The sequence below is a fragment of the Polypterus senegalus genome, chromosome 12 (assembly GCF_016835505.1).
Source record: "Polypterus senegalus isolate Bchr_013 chromosome 12, ASM1683550v1, whole genome shotgun sequence".
Classification (NCBI taxonomy): Eukaryota; Metazoa; Chordata; class Cladistia; order Polypteriformes; family Polypteridae; genus Polypterus; species Polypterus senegalus.
The window spans coordinates 126,808,089-126,827,680 of record NC_053165.1 but is presented as its reverse complement, the minus strand read 5'-3'; the positions used below and the strand labels follow the sequence as shown (position 1 = coordinate 126,827,680).

General features: G+C 38.9%; 1 protein-coding gene across 1 annotated transcript in view; it reads right to left on the bottom strand.

Annotated features, from left to right (window-relative positions):
* Nucleotides 1-19,592, bottom strand: part of adamtsl5 (ADAMTS like 5) — a 202,273-nt gene that overhangs the window by 141,111 nt on the left and 41,570 nt on the right. Inside the window, exon 5 of the mRNA XM_039771362.1 lies at nucleotides 3,476-3,581. Within this exon, the coding sequence (XP_039627296.1) occupies nucleotides 3,476-3,581 (106 nt within the window). The remainder of the gene's footprint in view (nucleotides 1-3,475; nucleotides 3,582-19,592) is intronic.

Here is a 19,592-nt window from a genome sequence, read left to right as displayed (position 1 = left end):
ATCCTGTGAGATTTTACTATGGCTGGGGCATTCATCTATAAACTCTTCTTAAAACAAGCCTCCCAAAGGCATTAGTGTCCCTCAACATAATTTACTTTCTCTGTGGTTAAAAAGCATGCTCCTGGATGCACGAAGAATGGTGTGGCTTTTATAACATTCCCCATTTTTTTACCCATTGGACTGTTCATTAGTAATTTCCTCGACATCTTTCAAGAATTTATTGCTGAACAAGTGTCCTGGAGGACTGTGGCTCTAAAAAAATTGCATAGTACTGGACATGTTGCTATCCTCTCAAGGGGAATGTGTGCAGTTGTTGGATCCCATTGTTGTACAAACATTCAAGATGCTTCTCACAATATTGTGGACATAGCATCCTATATGCAAAATACAGGACAGGAAGCTGAAGGTTCAAGTGATGGTGTTCTTTCCAGTACAAAATTAATGGACTGATTTGCATCTCCTTTTGGGACATAGGCTTATGTACTTTTAAGGAGAGTTCTGAATGTATTGGGTATTATTATTTCTATTGGACAATTTTATGTGTTCTCTTTGTTTCCTTCTTGATAAATATATAAAAAAAAACATTGTTTAGACTTCTGCAGAACCACATCTTTCAACAACATAATCATCAACAACTTCAACTCTGCTTTTCTTTTTATGTAGATCGGCCATTGTTTAATATGATTCTCATGAGTCAAAAGGGGAAAAATGTGGATGTTAAATATAAAATCTTTATTTTATGCTTTATTAAATTTTAAGTTTTAGAATTGTCTGCTAGAACAAAGATGGACAGGAAAAACTAACTCATTTCTTTCCTGCTTTTAAACAATGTTCCATTGCTCCACAGGAAGCATGGCTTCAGCATTATGCATAACAGGGGTCCCCAACCCCCAGTTCACGGCCCACTAGCGGGCCACAGCCATCTGACAGCCAGGCCACGAGAGAATTGCTGGCAATGGAGACTCATTCAGTGAAGGGCTACAGCAAAATGGCTGCCGCCTTCACTGAGGACACTTTTCAGAACACTAGGCAGGTGGGGCTTTGCAGCGGTGCAGAGAGAGGAGAGAAACCGAGGTGAGAAAGTATTACAATTAAGCATTTTTATGGACCTGACAGTTTCCCCATATGAAACGAGCCTACAGAAATCTTGTTACTACAAAGTACATTCAGCAGATACTTTCATTACAACGAAGTGACCTTGAAATGCCTGAATGAATCATCCACAGAGCAGTGTGGTTGCAGCTCAGTTGTGCACATTTGCACAACGATCCCCAAACAGAAACACTGTAAAAAAAATTTCTTTCTTCGAACTTTCCTCGTACTGTTTTTTGCTGTTTTTGTTTTCTGTGGTTTTCAGTGATATTTTTTGCTTATTGCTCATCAACATTTGAAAAACATCCATTGGAATTAAACTCATTGTCACCCTCGTATACAAACGGCAGACACGAAAAAACGATAACAGTGTTAATGTTTGTGATGTGCAATCTGTTGGAATGACAAATGCAATGCATATCTCTTTGTTATATGCAAAAAAAGAGGAAACATCTTGGATTGCAAACGTATGTGAACTGATGCATTTGAAGTTTTTATGTGGTTCAGTGATGCTTGTTCAAGAAACATTCCTATTAATGCGGCACTCTTTCAAGAAAATGTGAGGTTTCTAAACTCTCTTGGGACCTTGGTCAACGGAACAACACGCCTAAGAGCGTCCCAAAATGTGATCACCGCGTCTGTTTAAGACTGTTTTTCTGTTGCCGGGGCAACAGCAGGCTCACAGCTCTACTGTGAAGCAATCGCGCTTCAGGACACACTTCAGCGTGACATTCCCATGGGTAGGGGGTGTAAGCTCAGGGCTCCCACTGATTCTGCATTATGGTAAGTTGTATAATTTCCATTACGATATTATAACTTAACTAGCCAACCCGCGGCGTACCATACGCCGCATAATCAGGCCGGTTTTTTAATGAGTTTTAAACACAGGGAGAAAATTAACATTTGAAAAATCGGTAATGTAATAAATCAGCAAGAAAAGCAACATTGTAACAATGCACGGAACGAACCAACACACAATCGTCCGTGACTGAAAACTGGCGGACCGCCATCGCTCATGTGCCCACCTCCAACTCGTCACTTGAGTCGTTGTCGTCTTTGCACAGTCCAGATGCACCTGTGAGTCACGTAAACTTTCCGTGTTCCTGCAGGAGCATTTAAGAAGACGCATGTTTGTCGCGGATGCAAATTGGTGTATGTAGCGTGTAAGACAGTTTGCTATGGTGCACGTGGTCGTAACCGAAAACTCGGTTTTTAAAGACTGCTTACTTCATTGTGTTTTAACCTCAGTTGTAAAGGATTGTTTTAAGGATCCCATGGGATACCCCTCGCAAACTGTTTTATACGCCGCATATGGCGATTCACCTCCGGCATGGCTCCTTCCTGCGTGCGCCATAGGTGTCTTACTTGTCGGCGGCTTAGTGAATCCACGCCGCTTTCCATGGGTGTCTTGCCTTAGTGAATTATATATATACAGTAGATAATAATAGAAATGTAATGTAAATTGTGTATAAAACTGCCCTACAAACCCACCCCGAATCCTCCCCCCCCCCATCAGGTCCCTGGAAAAATCTGCTTCTAGTAAAGTGGTCCTTGGTGTCAAAAAGGTTAGTGACCACTGATCTATAATGTTTATTCCTCTAGCCACATACTTAGCTGTGCCATTACACTAAAATATATCCTAACTCACATGAAATTATTCATTTCTATTAGAGAACTGAATCATCTAAGGTTTAAATGAATAACTTTTTTGTTAATTAACATTATGTTGATGTAAATATTGTATGCTTTTATATTTTACTGTTTGTTTAATATGTATATATCTGCCTATTTCCATGACTTTCATTCCTTTATAACAATTGAAAACTGTTAAAACCATCATAGATACATTACATTAAATAAATGTGGCTTGTTTGGAATGAAAACATAAAGCACTTGTTCTCAGACATTAATGTAAATATTGTATGGTTTTATTTTCTCTGTTTATTGTATCTGTTTAATATTTATAAATCTGTCTAATCACTTTGAACATCTCTATAACAGTAAACTGAATCAAACTGAGAGCTCTCATAACTAAATACAGTATTACACAATTTTTATATCTTCTCTATGCCAACTACTGGTGACATATTAAATGTCTCAGAATATAATTTCTAAACAATTACATCACATTTTGCATTTATTTTCAAACTGATGATCAGACCAACAAAAGTAAAGATGTAGGCATGACAGAATCATACTAAAAGTGCATATAAAGCACAACAAACTTATTATACAATATTTGCTGTCACATGCAGTTTGATATAAGCAGCACATACATACTCAGTTGCATAAATAAAATCTAACTTGCATAACTGACAAAAATATGCATAGGCTAGGGTTTTGGTTCAAGTGTCTAATACTATACACACAAAGAAACAGTTACCTCCAACAAATGTAGTCCACTGGAATTTCTTGCTGCCCATTATAGATTTATCATTGTAGGCGGCACACTGCAAGTCACGAAATCCTATGGATCCAGCCGGACAGACCTGCACATAAAAGTTTTCAAAATGCTCAAATCACTAAACTACCATTTTGAATACAAAACTAAATTTTTACTAATATGCACTTTTCAAAATTACACAGTTCTTCATTTTGATCCAAGCAAATTACAGATAAGAACATATTAACAATGCAAATTTTTCTTTTAAGCATGTCAGCTATTACCGACAGGAAAAAGATATGAGCTTTCCTGGCAACAGAATATTTTGCTAACAGTTATCGTGGAATAGGATGGAACAGGAAAAAGCAGTACAAAGAATATGAGACAGGAGACTGACATTTTTTTAGCATACACATGAAAAAAGTTATAGTCCTTATGTCAGCCAAAGTCAGTTTTGTAAAGATACTCTTAGGCAATACATTTTAAATAGTATAACTTCTTCCAGATATTCTTTAGCAATAATAAAACATATTTTGTTTAATTTATTATCCAACAGTAGTCTATAGAAGGCATCCCCAAACTCTTTCTTGAGGGATACACTTAGTGATAGTTTTTCAGTTAAGCATTTAACACTGCTGTACTATCGAAGCTGATCACCAAACTTGTCAAATCCACTCTGATTCTCAACAAAAGCACTGCATATTATGCTGAGCCCTCTTTCTGTTTATTGTTTAGGTAAAACTGTGTGACAGACACAGCTACAACTTCATAAATAAAATTTGCTGTTGGACACCACCATCATAGTTCAAATCACCAAAATGTAACGTGACAGATTACATGGAAGAGATATGAATGCTGACAAAGTTGGTGCCAGGACAACAGTCTCACACTTAATGTCAGCAAAAACAAAAAGCTGGTCAAAGACTTCAGGAAGCAGACCAAACTCCCATTTACATCAGAGGGAATGCTGTTTGAGCAGATTTACATTTCTTAGAGTGACTATCACTGATGAAATGAAGAGGGCACAACACCTTTTGACTATTGTAAAGAATGCTCACAAATGCCTCTACTTCCTCAGATATCTCAGAAAAGCTCAGATTTCTTCATTTGTTCATTCTAACTTCTACAGCTGCAGAGTAGTAACCCACACTGGCTGAATCACATCCTGGTATAGCACCTGTAGACCATAAAACCCTTTAGAGAGTGATGAAGACAGAACACAATATTACTTGCACCTAGTTGCCTTCTGTTTAGGACATAAATAAGAGGCAAACACTATTGTTAAAAGACTTCAGCCATTCTGTACAGATGCTTTTCTCATTTCTTCCTTCTGTTAAATGGTACAGGGCCACTGACACTTGTACCAGTGGATTCCAGGACAGTTTCTATCCATGGATCATGAGGTTACTTAATTGCCACTCTTAATAACACATATTGCAATTTTAAAACCACTATATATATAACAGATAATCATTGATGGCAGAAACAGCTACACAAAGAGAATACGGGGGCCACACTATTGCTATTTCTCCCACCTACAGCTGGCAGATGTATGCTGACACTCTGTTAAACAGTAAGCCAATAGCAAAGTAACATAACTTCCCTTTGAAAAACTCCCTTTTAGACAGAATTTCAATGGGAAACAAGTATACTCTTAACTTGCCTTTTGCAGGATCAGCCGCAGGTTTTGCACAATGTTTAGAACATTTAAAGCTGAGCACTGTCACTTTAGTTTAAGAATGGTTTCCTGTGTTGGACAATTTCCAATTGGTTAGCGGATGGTATGATTGAGCAGTTGGTGGTCTCAGTTGATCATAAAGAGACAGTGTTGAAAATTGCTCACACACATGTTTTGGGTGTTCATCTCTGCATGGAGAAAACAAGGGATCACATCCTGAAATGGTTTTACTGGTTGAATATGGGCAGAGTTCTGGAGCAGTCAGGTTGTTTCAGTTCACAGACCCTATAGGGCTCCCCTTTCATCAATGCCTATTTTGGACATCCCTTTCAAGAGAGATGGCTTGGACATTGTTGGTCTACTTCACAGGAGTAAGAGCAGTTATCAGTATATACTTGTGTTGGTTGATTATATAACAAGATATCCCGAACTGACAGCTTTGCGGAAAGCTAATTCGCATTCTGTTCCAAAGGCTCTGTCTGAGATTTTTACTCATATTAGCATTCCACGTGAAATTTTAACTAACCAGGGTATGTCCTTTACTTCCAGAGTATTGTGATTAAAACATTTAGCACCACTGTTTACCATCCTCAGACAAACGGAATGACTGAATGATTTAATAAGACTTTACAGCAGATGATTAGGCGTAAGGGGTATTGTGTTGCTCTTTCACATGTTCACTGTTCATGAATCCCCTTAAGCTTCAACCAGTGTTAATCCATTTGAATTACTATTTGGCATGCATCCACAAGACGCCTTGGATATTAATCGAGAAAAATGGACAGGTGTTCATACAGAAACTCAAAGTCTGAAATTTGTCGATTGGGTCACTTCATTGCAGGAACAAATTTATAAAATATACTCTAGCTGTGGAGCATCAAAAGCCTGAACAGGAGGTGCAAAAAATAAATTCTTCATCCTCTTCTTCTTCTTTTGACTGCTCCCATTGGGGAGTTGCCACAGCAGATAATCTTTTCCCATATCTTCCTGTCCTCTGCATCTTGCTTCGTTACATCCACCACCTGCATGTCCTCTCTCACCTCATCCATAAACCTCCTCTTAGACCTTCCTCATTTCCTCTTACCTGGCAGCTCCACCCTTAACATTCTTCTCTCAATATACCCAGCATCTCTCCTCAGCATATGTCCAAACCAATGCAATCTCATCTCTCTGACTTTGCCTCCCAACCGTCCAACTTGAACTAACCCTCTCATGTACTCATCTCTAATCCTATCCATCCTTGTTGCACCCAATGCAAACTATTAACATGTTTAACTCTGTCACCTCCAGCTCTGTCTTCTGTTTTTGCGGTCAGTTCCACCATCTCCATCCCATATAACAAAGCTGGTCTCATTACTGTCTTGCCTTTCACTCTTGCTGGTACCCGTCTGTCACAAATTATTCCTGACACTCTTCTCCACCCACTCCACCCTGCCTGCACTCTCTTCTTCACCTCTCTTCCATACTCCACATTACTCTGTACTGTTATTCCCAAGTATTTAAACTCATCCATCCATCCATTATCCAACCTGCTATATCCTAACTACAGGGTCATGGGGGTCTGCTGAAGCCAATCCCAGCCAACACAGGGGACAAGGCAGGAAACAAACCCTGGGCAGGGCGCCGGCCCACCGCAGTTAAACTCATCCATCTTTGCCAATTCTACTCCCTGCATCCTCACCATTCCTCAAACCTCCACCTCATTCACATACATGTATTCTGTCTTGTTCCTATTGAGCTTCATTCCTCTCCTCTGTACAGTATGTATCTCCACCTCTCTAGGGTCTCCTCGGCTTGCTCCCTACTCTCACTACAGATCACAATGTCACCTGCAAACATCAAAGTCCACGGGGACTCCTGTCTAATCTCGTCTGTCAAACTGCCATTACCATTGCAAATAAGAAAAGGCTCAGAGCTGGTCTCTAATATAATCCCACCTCTACCTTGAATAGATCCGTCATTCATACTGCAGACCTCACCACTATCACACTTTCCTCGTACATATCCTGTGCGACTCTTACATGCTTCTCTGCCACTCCTGACTTCCTCATACAGTAGCACAACTCCTCTCTAAAAACCTTCTCATATGCTTTCTCTAAGTTCAAAAAGACACAATGAATTCCTTCTGTCCTTGTCTGTACTTCTCCATCAACACCATCAGAGCAAACATCAAATCTGTAGTGCTCTTTCCCTAGATGAAACCACACCACTGCTCACTAATCATCACCTCCCTTCTTAACCTAGTTTCCACTACTCTTTCCCATAACTTAATGCTATGGCTCATCATTTTTATTCGTCTATAGTTACTACAGCTCTCCACATCTCCCTGCATCCTTTTACTTTCCTAGATTGCATTAAATAATCTGGTTAAAAACTCCACTGCCCTCTCTCCTAAACACCTCCATGCTTCCACAGGTATGCCTCCTGGACCAACGGTCTTTCCACTCTTCATCTTCTTCATAGCTGTCTTTACTTCCTATTTGCTAATTCATTTTACTTCCTGATTCCCTTTCCACATCATCCAACCTTCTCTGTCATTCTCTTCATCTTTCCATCTGCTCAACACACTTTCCTTGCTTGCGAGTATGTTTCCATCTTTATCTTTTATCACCCTATCCTGCTGCACATCTTTTTCAGCTCAGTCCCTCTGTCTATCCAATCATTACAGGTCCTTTTCTCCCTCCAGGTGACTAACCAACAGCGTAAACTTAATTATGATAGGAAAAGCAAACTCCGCATATTCAAAAAAACGTCAGCGTCTTTCTTTTTCTACGGTTATATTCTTGAATAAATGCACACTTGTTTTGTTATATTTGTACCATTTGAGAAAGTGTTTATTTGATATTTGGACTTCTGTTTTCACACATTATACACTTCATGTCTACATTTTGTCAATTATTACTAAAATATGAAAAACGCTTCTGTTTTAGTTATGTGTTCAACAATTCCTGCTTTGCATTTCATCCTACATTTACAGAGATTGTTGTAGACACGGAACAGACATGAAATGCATGTATTTCAAATAATGATATACTGTATTATTTACCCTATACAACTCCAGGCACCTCACACACAGATAAGGAGCCTTGGCTTGAGCTGGGAGAACTTTTTGTCTGAGTTGTCTGTGGCGGTTGGGGAATGGGACAGCAGGGTTCTTGCGCTGATCAACATGCTTACAAAACAAAAGACGCTGATGGGGCTGGGATTACAAATTTTTTCATAGGCTTCAGGGATTCTAGTATTAATCCCATCTGACCCACATAAGTTTCTGGTGAAATGGCACGGTTCAGCTATATTAGAAGAATCGATGAGTCGTGTGAATTACAAAGTTAGGATACCGGGCCGGCAAAAGCCTGTTCAGTTCTTACATGTTAATCTTTTGAAAGAGTTCCATGAATCTAATAAGGTGTTAACCACTGCCACTGCAGTCTCTTAGACTGATGTTGCTATTGGCAATAACACTGATGTCTTTTCTTCCTTGTCTGGTCTGACTAAAGTTGCTGAACATAAAATTGTAACTGAGCCTTGTGTTGAAGTGCAACTATGCTCATGTCATATAATTGATGCGAGTAAGAATATGGTGCATGATAAGGTGAAGCAGATGGTCGAATTGGGCATGATCCACAAGAGTAAAAGTGAATAGCGGAGCTTAATCACCTTAATGTCCAAACTGGATGGCTCAATTTTGTTTTGTACAGATTTTAGACTCTTGAACAAAATTTCCAAATTTGATGTGTATCCAATGCCACACATTGACAAATTACAGAAAAAACTTGGCACTGTACTGGCAGGTACTTTTTGAGGAATTCAGCTGCAAGTAGACTGCATTCACCATATCCAACAGACTGCTCAAATTTACTAGGCTCCCGTTTGGACCTCACTGCGTAACTTTAACTTTCCAGTGTATGATGAATCAGATTTTGTGCGCCCATTCTGAATATTCTGGAGTGCATCTTGATGATGTGGTCATTTTCATTAATGACTGGCAGACACATCTGGAATGCCTATAAGCTATGCCAGACACCTTGAGGCAGGCTGGTCTGACAACTAACTCTAAGAAGTGTACATTGGGTATGTCAGAAATGCATTATTTGGGATATTCTATGAGGAAAGGTTTTATTAGACAACAGTTAAAAAAGGTAGGTGAGGTGCTTGCGTACCTGCATCAGAAAACGCAAATGCAGGTTTGCACTTTGTTAGGACTCTCTGGTTATGATAGAAGGTCATCCCCAATTTTGTGAATAACCCCTCTAACTAACCTGACAAAGGGCCAAAAGAACCATATTATTCTCTGGTTGGATGATTGTGAAAGGTCCTTGTCTGACTTAAAGTCTGCTTTATCGTCATACCCGGTTCCGAGAAATCCTGATTTTTCTAAGGAATTCATTCTGTAGATGAACACAAGTGCGTTTGGATTCCTATCTCAAGTTTTCGATGGAAAGGAACATCCCATCTCATCATCTCCTTCCAAAGATTAACATGTAAGATCTGAATGGGCCAGTGAACAAAGACACAACCACATCGTGCAAATAAACTTTTTTAATTTATAAATACTTTTTTCCAAAGTCCACATCACACTCTTCAATTCACAACAGCTCATTCTACTCCAAATAAGCTTCACCCTCTGCCTACCAACTTTGACTCAACTGCAGGAGGGTGGAGGGCTTCCATTGATGGTGGACCTGGGAGTACTTCTGGTTCTGAAACAGGAAATCCTTCTCCCTGTAGTGCCCTCGGCCAGCACCCAAAAACCCTGACAGGGTTGTCCCACAGAACTTCAAATCCCATGGATCCCTGCAGGTGTCCATACCCTGTCCATGCCACTGGAACACTGCCATCAATTGTACTGGAGGAGGAACTGATCTTGACAAACAACAGAGCCAGCAGTTCTCCATCTAACTTGTTCATTACGCACTTATTGGTTTAATAAAATAGTTAAGAGTGAAATGTGACAGATGGAAAATGATCTGTTTTAGGATTCAAATCATAAATGATCCATTGTCATTTGCATCTTATTGCTAATAAGAAACCATTAAAACAGTGAATGCAGCTGTTTAAGACTGAAATAAGAAATTTAGGGTGGGGAACCTTAATAAGAGAGACCACTAAAATGAAGTAGAAAAATGTCACTTGAGCAATAAGTGCTTCATTAGCAATAATTGAATTCTCATTAAGAAACTGGGTTGGAACAAAAACCTACAGCCACTGCAGCTCTCCAGGATCAACTTTGCCTATCTCTGGAATAGAACATCAGTTACTCACTGACTTGCAACAGGTGAGCTGGAATTCCTCCAGCTGAGCAAAATAAATCAACGTGCTAGTAGTGTGGTATAAGCAAACTACAATCTATTTGTCCTTCTCCACTTTAAGCCCACCTGGGAGTGCACCAGACACAGCTGTTAATGAGTTAAGAGTGATTGTGACACCAAGGCTGTCTGATAGGCATTCAAAGATTTTTGTTCAAAATAATGTTAATTTGGTGCACGCCAAGAACATGTGGGCCAGTGAGGCTGGAGCTAGACTGCAATGTTCACAGGTTGGATCTTGCCATGGATACATTTTGGACAATTTTAAATGAGATAAATGTGACTGATGAAAGATTTTAATTTGAATGATTGAATGCTGTGCTGAGTTATTATTTGAAAGATCCTTTCCCAACCATACCCTAAGATCTTTCAAAGGAAGAGACTTCAATATGTTATTTTATATTTGCTATGATATGCTGCCTGAGTCTTCAAGACTGATCAGTATTTCTTCTGGAATAAAAATTAGTGGAAGGTGTGGAAAATAGGGTAAGTTCCTATAGCAGAGTTTCTAATTTAAAAGTAGTGGAAAACCTGTGTTCATGAGAAGTTAAATTTGAAGCATAATTGTTCATAAGATGCAAAGATATTATACAATTTGTTAGGAGACTTGAATCAGATATAAGGTTATGGCCACTTTGAGTGGTTACAGACCATGGGAGAAAGCGCCAGGAAACCAATCCAAATAAGATTAATTTAGCCTAAACTTTATACTGTTAATGGGTCTATCTTTCCCACGCAGTTAATGAAACAGAAATCAAGGAAAAAAAGCAATCAGGCACAGTCTTTGGTGTTTCTTTATATGCAAGTGTTTGGACTTAAACAAATTTAATAATAGTTCTGGTGGAATAAATTAAACAATTTGCATTCACTTCCATTTTAGCATTAATGTGGCATATGTGTGAACACTGGCAGTACTGTGAAAAAGTAAAATTGAGCCTACAGTACTAAGGATTTAAACGGTTGTGGTTTGACTGTATAGCACAACCTGCCAATGTTATGATCAATGTCAATGTGTCAGTGTTGTGATCACTACTAGCACTTGTTGAGGTGATACAAAAAATTGTCTTTGTAAGTTTGTACAAACCACCCTCAATCTTCTCCGACCCCTTTGAGAACAACATCGAACACAAATTATTCCTTGGCAGGATGGCACTCTGTCACAGGAAGCAAAAACTCAAATAGCATTGGTCATGACCAAAAGATATTATATTATATTACATTACATTATTATGATATTATACTACAAAGTATTATACAAAAGATTAGAAACAGCAAAATGTAGATCAACATTTGTTTATTGTTATTGAAATGAAAAGGTTGCACAAGGAATAAAAATGTTTTATTGGAGTGACACAGAAACGCTTTGTGAACAATATAACAAATATATTACTGCTACAAGAGTTATGTTGAAAAGTAAAACTTTTTGATTTTACTGGTGTTTCTCTTAATAGGACTGAACTCATTTAACTCACCAGTCAACGCAGACTGTGATCTCTTTCTATTCACAGAAAAGGCTTTTAACTCTAGAATTACCAAAGTCTACGAAAAAAATCATAAGTCTGGCCCACCTTAAATCCTTTTTAAATCCCTTTCCACCAGGGTCTTTTGTCTTGTAAATGTGTCGATAAGCACAAGCAGCAAGCAGCCTGCTATGACTGGAGGTTCTCGAAATACATGGTTTGGTGGAACATTGAAGTGTTCATAACCATGCAGCTCATCAAAAACTGGGGCCTTTACAAATAAGGGAGGAAATATTACTCAGCATGTAGTGGGTGGTCACATTGCTATGTACCTTTAATAAGAGAGACTCCCCACACATAACTATATTGCACATGTTATAAGCAAAATTATCCAGGACATTTGTCAATTTTCTGACACAAGTTGATGCCAATACTCTTAGTGTATGTATGCGTGCTGGGGTCTGATTCTTATGAATGGGGTTAGCTCTGCTACTTCATTTTATCAAGATTGCTGAATTTTTTCAGAAAACATTCAGATGATTTCTACCTTTAGTGGTCAGAAATGGATCAATTTTCTAAACCCACTTATACCTTGAACAGGGTCGAAGGAATGCCTATGCCTGTCTTAGCAAGCATCATGTACAAGGCAGGACAGAGTGGCAGTCCATCACAGGGAAGGAAATCCTTTTCTATAAACATGAAATCAAGGTTCACAAACCCTGGCTGGCAAATGAGCACTTACTGAGAAAGTAGTACTGCTCTTTAATCTTATTCATTTGCGAGAGAGTGCCGGCCTGGGTATTTTTTTCTTAATTAAAAAAAATGAAAGCCACATGTAAATACTTTCATTATCAGCGAATACATGGCACAGTGATGCAGTGGTAGACATGTTGCCTTGTAATATGGAGTCCCAAGTGCGCCATGCAAGGAGTTTGCATGTGGGACAGCATGGGTTTGTTTAGGATGCTCCAGTTTCCTCCCACAGTCCAAAGACATGCAGGTTATCTGAACTGGTGATACTGAAGTGGCCCTAATGTGTGCTTGAGGGTGTGTGTTTGTTTACCCTGAGCTTGACCTGTGCCTGTCCCTGGAGTATTCATGCCTTGCACCTGATGATTGCCTGGACAGGCTCTAGCTGCCCCGTCACTCTACAGTGGGTTTAGGGCAGGCATTAGCTTTTAAAATTCAGTATCAAACAATAAAAAATAAAACATGCCACATTTTCTACATCTGATTGTCCAGAACAGGGTTACAGGAAAGCCAGAGCCTGTACTAGTAAATATTGTGTGCAAAACAGGAATCCTTGGGAAGGAAATTTCTTTTCTACAAATTTTGAATTCAAGTTCACAAACTCTGGAAAGTGAGATACTTTAGGAAAGCACTTTTTAATCTTATTTGTGATAATTTCCTGACTTTTGCAAAGTGCAGTGTCACCTCTCCCAACAGCTCTACCCCTGAAAGATTAAGTATTTTGGTACTGGTAATTATAAACAACAGATTTTACCTTTCCTCGCTAAAAAGGCATGCTTGATTCCAAGTCACACTTTATTCTGATAAAGGCAGTGGTGCTTTACATATATCAAATGTATGTATTTTTATATTCAAGTTTGGCCAGTTAGCACACCACAGAGTAGGACAGCACATGATGTATTCCAGTGCTGATGTGGCAGAAGGACGTTGCTGATCCCTTTGTGACAGGGTGTTGGTAAGAAGATACAGATACTTCAAAAAAAGGCTTCCTTAAGAGGAGAGACAAGTAGTTAAAACACGGTCGCTACATCATTAACATTCTTTATTAAGTTATTCATACAACATTCAAACATTAAAGTTCAAACATGAATCCCACATCTTGCCAACTTATCTCTTTTATTATAATGGAAAGCCAGGAATATTTGTGTCTTCTAATTGCGTATTTGATCCATTAGGTGCAGATGGTGTACATGAACTGTTTAAAAGTGAATTAAGACCTAGAAGTCCATGCTGGGTTTTGCATAATATACAATTAAAATAAATGTCAGATACATCCAGTACGTCAAACATTCCCTAGTACTGATTCTGGCACTGTACCACACACAGTTGAAAAAGGCATCATGATGACATTAAAACCAACCACTAACCGACACTGATCCCTTGACCACCAGAAACACAATGCATGTGTGTTGAGATTGTGGGTGTCACGTCTTGCAGCAGCTGTACTCCCTGAGATGGCATGGCTACTGCATGTACTTTGGACACTGGGAAGTTTATAACACCAATCCCACACAGCTTCATGGACCTGACTTTAACTCCACACCCCACTACTGTCCTTATTGAGAGACATTCAACATTCTCCCACTGCTGCTCTGGCTTCCACTTCCACATCCCTTTATTTTTTAAATAATAACACATAGTTCAAGACATGCTGGTTAAATGAACTGGTTTTGTTAAACTGGCACTGGTGTGTGTGTGTGTGTGACACACTATGATGGGCTGGCATCTTGTCCAGGGATTCTTTCTGCTTTGCGCCTATTGCTTGCAGCTATAATTCACTACTATCCTCACTTGAATCCTGCTCTTCATTTAACCACAATAATCTCTAGTAAAAAATATAGAACACAGATGTATTCTAAGATAAAATAATACATACTGTATGTACACTAAGAGAAAACAAATAGAAAATAAAAGGAAAAAAAATCAGATAAAAGATTTTAAATAAAACAATGCACCTAACATGACAAACATTTAATGAAATGCCAGCTGCATTTTGACAGTACAACTCTGGCAGTGTTTAGCTTGTGTAATGTTTGTATTTTTTCACTTCCCATAAAACAAATTAAAGTTACAGCTGTCATGCATATGCGCATGGGAGGCAGCTTAAGGGCTCTTGTGAATGTAGTTACCCTTTGAGTCAAGAGGTTGGCACTGTTCTCTGATCGTTTTTCTCTTTTTTCCTCTGAAGACCGGGCTATTGACGGCCCTTCCATCACTAAGGTCATCTCTGGTGTCTGTCCTTCTGGACCCACCATTTCCTACCATCTATCTTCATAACCTGAAAAACCAGCTACCTGCTTCAGTTCTGTTTTGGAGTCATGTCTACAAAGATATCTCTGCAACTAATTGCACATTTATTTCCCTCAAAACATTCAAACTAAGCTGGTATAACAACACTTTATCTATATTCTGTATCATTTTACACAGTGTTGCAATGAAAAGCATGAGGGTTGTGATTGCTGGATCACCACTGTGACACCCAACCAGTCAGTTAAAGAGTTAAACAACCTTACCTCAGGCATCACTGTTTACATTAATCACCTAAACATCTTAGCCATCAAACATGAGCTAATTAATGTAACTCATGTAAAGCACTGTACTGTATATTAACAGAGTGTGAATTAAATGAATGCAATTTAAAACAAAATAATTGTGGGGCTATAACGGAAGACTTTGTATGTCATCTGCAGTAGTCGAATCGAATCAAATTATTTAAAAAAAATTTACAAGCAAGTCACAAATCAGATAAACTAAAGGTTTTTTCACATTCATATCCCATTTAATTTGTTCTGAATAAGGGGCTATTTAGTCACTTTGTATATTAATTTCCAGTTAATTCAGTTGCTTTTAACATTTTAACTTTTCAAGCCTACATCCATGGGTGTATTTTGAACTTCTTTTATTGGGCAGAAACAAAAACTTACTGTGGCTGATATTTGTACACCTATACATTTTCCATAATTATTAACTAGAAAACTACATTTCAAACAGCCTGGTGTACAACAGAGAACAATATCTGCTGATGACATACACTGAAACTCTTCAGTTTTATAACAGTAGACTTATCATGTAATTTAAGTTACCAGTATGATGATGCGCGTTTACTCACCAGCAGCCACAATATTAACGTACCCTCAGTTTAATTTATCTCAAATCACATGACTACTGTCTTAACTCTTATACATATTTGTTATTAATGTTTATTTTGGAATGCTTGATTAACATTAACTACCATGTCAACATTAGTATGCGCATTGAGAGGATGCCCTACGTTTGCGGATGGTGTATTCATGGTGTAAGATTAGGACATTTGTATATATTTGCATATTTAAGGTTACTTTAAGTACATTCGGTGTTGGCATGGGAGTCCACAAAAGGTGCATCTTGTCCCCTGTCTCTTTTATAGTTTGCACTGATAGAACAACAAACCACAGCCAACACTTGAGGAGAAAGTCATTTGCTAAGGTTTGTTATACATCTCTACTTTTTGCAGTTGACAATGTCCTCTTGGTCTTTGGCATGCCTTGTAAAAATTTACAGTCTGGTGCTGAATTTATGGTTTTTATCCTAGCTTCATTTCTGTGTTTTTTATTTTCATTTGATTGTGTATAGTACATTAATACGTCATTTTTGATGTAAGAATTTTTCCAAAACTTCTTAACTTTTCAACTTTGGTTGATTTTGTTAAATCCCATTCAAATGATCAGAGATGCCATTTTCAAAAGCTTGCTTTTTAACAAAGCTTGCCAGCAACAGTACATGTTTTAAACAAGTACATCATGTAAACATGAAATGAAGAGGAACTATGGTTTTATCCCAAATAAATGCAGTTTGAAACAAAAACAGATGTCATATTCTTCTGCAGCTTTGCAACTATACAAATTTTAAATCACTGCAGCAGCTTCGGCCACAAACAGACCCGACTGCAACCAATGCTTCTGTATTACCTTATGCTTGTGATGGGTTGCCAATGATTGTGTAGTAAAATTAGCAGAATTCACACATGCAAGTTCATTTGTGTCAAGTGATACACCGTCCTCTATTTAGTGTACAATTTACGATGGTAGAAGCACACCATTGAAGAATCGCAAGGATGTTTTTTTGTATACCACAAATATATACAAAATAGTCCACAACAAAACCAGTAAAACAATCAAGCTGAGATGACTCACAAGCAAAGGCAATTAGAAGAAAGGGGCGAGATGAGGGATTGACACTGTCAAACTTGTGGGGTGAAGGAACTACACTGTTTGAAATTTCAAAAGAAAAAAACAGGTGCAACAGAAAATTGTGACAATTTTCAGGGTGTTGCAAAGGGCGAGAATATAGGGTTGGGGTGTTTATCTGTATACTAAAAACATTTTTGGTGGCCACAGACAACACTGAATCCAAATATGTAGCAAAGATGCAAAGAAGGACTTCTATTGAGTTTTACTTAGCTTGGTGAGGAATAATTCCCTCTTGACCCACTTTCTTAAAGTACTTCACCATTTTGAATTTCACTTGTAGTGTTAAGGACATTTTTTCGACCATCGAGAACTGTACAAATATCAGAAAATATCCAAAGGTAGACAAACTGTAGACTGAGCTAGAGGTCTGCATCTGTTGAGGTGTTCCAAATAGCTCAAAATGCAACTACCAGAAAGGTCTGAGCAATTGGTTTATCTCATGTAAAAAAAAAAAAAAACTCCACAGTCCATGTCTCTTCATTTTAAAAGTTTAACTGAAATTCAAAGCAGACAGTTCACACAAAAATAAAAAAGAAAGTGGATGATGCATCCAAAAAAGAAAATAAAAACTTGTCTATGCTGTTTTTTGTCAGGTTTTCTATACGTTGTTACACAGTGATTGGAAGACAACCTCACAGCTTGTTTGATGACAATTACCCTCTGAAACAGGGGTTGGCACTGTCATCGAATGCCTCTTTTCTACCTCCCTCTGCAGAAAGAATGACTGATGAAATAAACTCAAATGATGTCACTTCCGATCTCCGGTCCATTGAACCTGCTTCTTCCTCTGTGTTACCTTTAAAACCACCACTTAAAGGAGGCAATGACAAAAGTGAGTACACCCCTGAGTGAAAAATGTTACCAGCGGTTTAGACATTAATGGCTGTGTGTTGAGTTATTTTGAGGGGACAGCAAATTTACACTGTTATACAAGCTGTACACTGACTACTTTACATTGTATCAAAGTGTCATATCTTCAGAGAAACTAAGGGTAAAGGTGCTGGACAGGCCAAGCATGTCTCCAGACCTAAACCCTATTGATCATCTATGGGGCATCCTCAAACGGAAGGTGGAGGAGCACAAGGTCTCTAACACCCACCAGCTCCGTGATGTCGTCATGGAGGATTGGAAGAGGATTCCAGTGGCAACCTGTGAAGCTCTACTAAACTCCATGTCCAAGAGAGTTAAGGCAATGCTAGAAAATAATGGTGGCCACACAAAATATTGACACTTTGGACACAATTTGGACATTTTGTCACTTAGGGGTGACTGCCTGTTCCTATCAGTGGGTTATTTCTTGACCAAGGCAATGCACTCTCACTACGACATAGGGCAGTAGATTTTGTTGCATCACATTGGGACAGATTTGGAGATGTTCTTCCTGTTGTCCTTTCCAATGCAAGTCGAATCAATACATGGCAACATCTGGAGTTTATGGTGGTGAAGCTGAAATTCAAGCTCTTTCCGAGATTCTCCATGCTACCACTAGCAATTTACAGTAGTACAGCAGTACGTCGTAGATGCGTATGTTAAAACAGACTCAGCTATCTCAGATTAGATCAACAAGATTTGCGTGTGGAACAATACAAAGGACTGTCAGACTCACTGCAAGCAAAAGCTGAAAATAAAAACATACGTGTAGGCAAAATGATCATATTACTGTCCACATTTCCAGAAAGTCCAAGATATATGAAACAAAACTAGCAGGATGCAATGGCCATAGTACGTAAATTCAGACAGCCTCATTTATTTATCACTTTCACATGTAATCCTGCTTGGCCGGAAATTCTACATGCACTGTCTGATACCCAAAGACTGGAGCACATACCTGATATCCCACATGCTGTTTACTCTTCACAATAATTCTAACAACCAGTCTTCAGCCACGGTCAGTTGTACGTGGCTTTTTCTAGGGTTAGATCTTTCGACTCATTATCTGTCGTCACCACCAAAACACCTATTCACACCTGAGTCTTTCAAGAAGTATTTCTTTCTTCTTGATTTCTGAATTCTTTTCTCACCGTTTTCCGTTCCTTTTCTTACACCACCGTATGCTACGACGGGCTTCAGCTAGTTTATTATTATTGGAAGAACAGCAACTAGGCACTACTGGGAGTGTGCAGAGTGGGCACACATACTGGTGCTGTTTCTGTTTGGAGAAGATGAGCAAGCCACCGTTGACTATGATAAATTAAAAAGAGATATTCTAGACAGTTATGGAGTGACCCTGGAACTGCAGACAAGACAATGCCGGAAATAGCAATTTGATCTTGAGTGGCCATTCGACCCTTTGTGGCCGGCACACTCCCAAGGATATGAGTTACTAGAAAAAAATAGGGTGGTGCTTTAAACCAATTACCTGGTTAATACCCTCCGCGATAGACGCGTGCAGCAGGTTTAGAGGCACACCTGGAGAAACCCTCGAGCCTCACTGGTTGGTTCTGCAAACCGAGGGCTCAGAACGGCCAGTTAATCACCCCAAGACCCAGACAGGACACCCTATAGAGATATCACCACCTCCTCTCCATGCTGAGAAATGGGACACATCTTTTCCATAACAATTCAATTATCATTCACCATTATCTGCTGCTATAACAGTGGGAAGCTGGAAGAAACTCGATGATACAGGTCTGTTGCCTGTGTGATCACTTTGCTAGGAAAAACTAGCAACATCAAGGTAGCTGTTTTATGAAG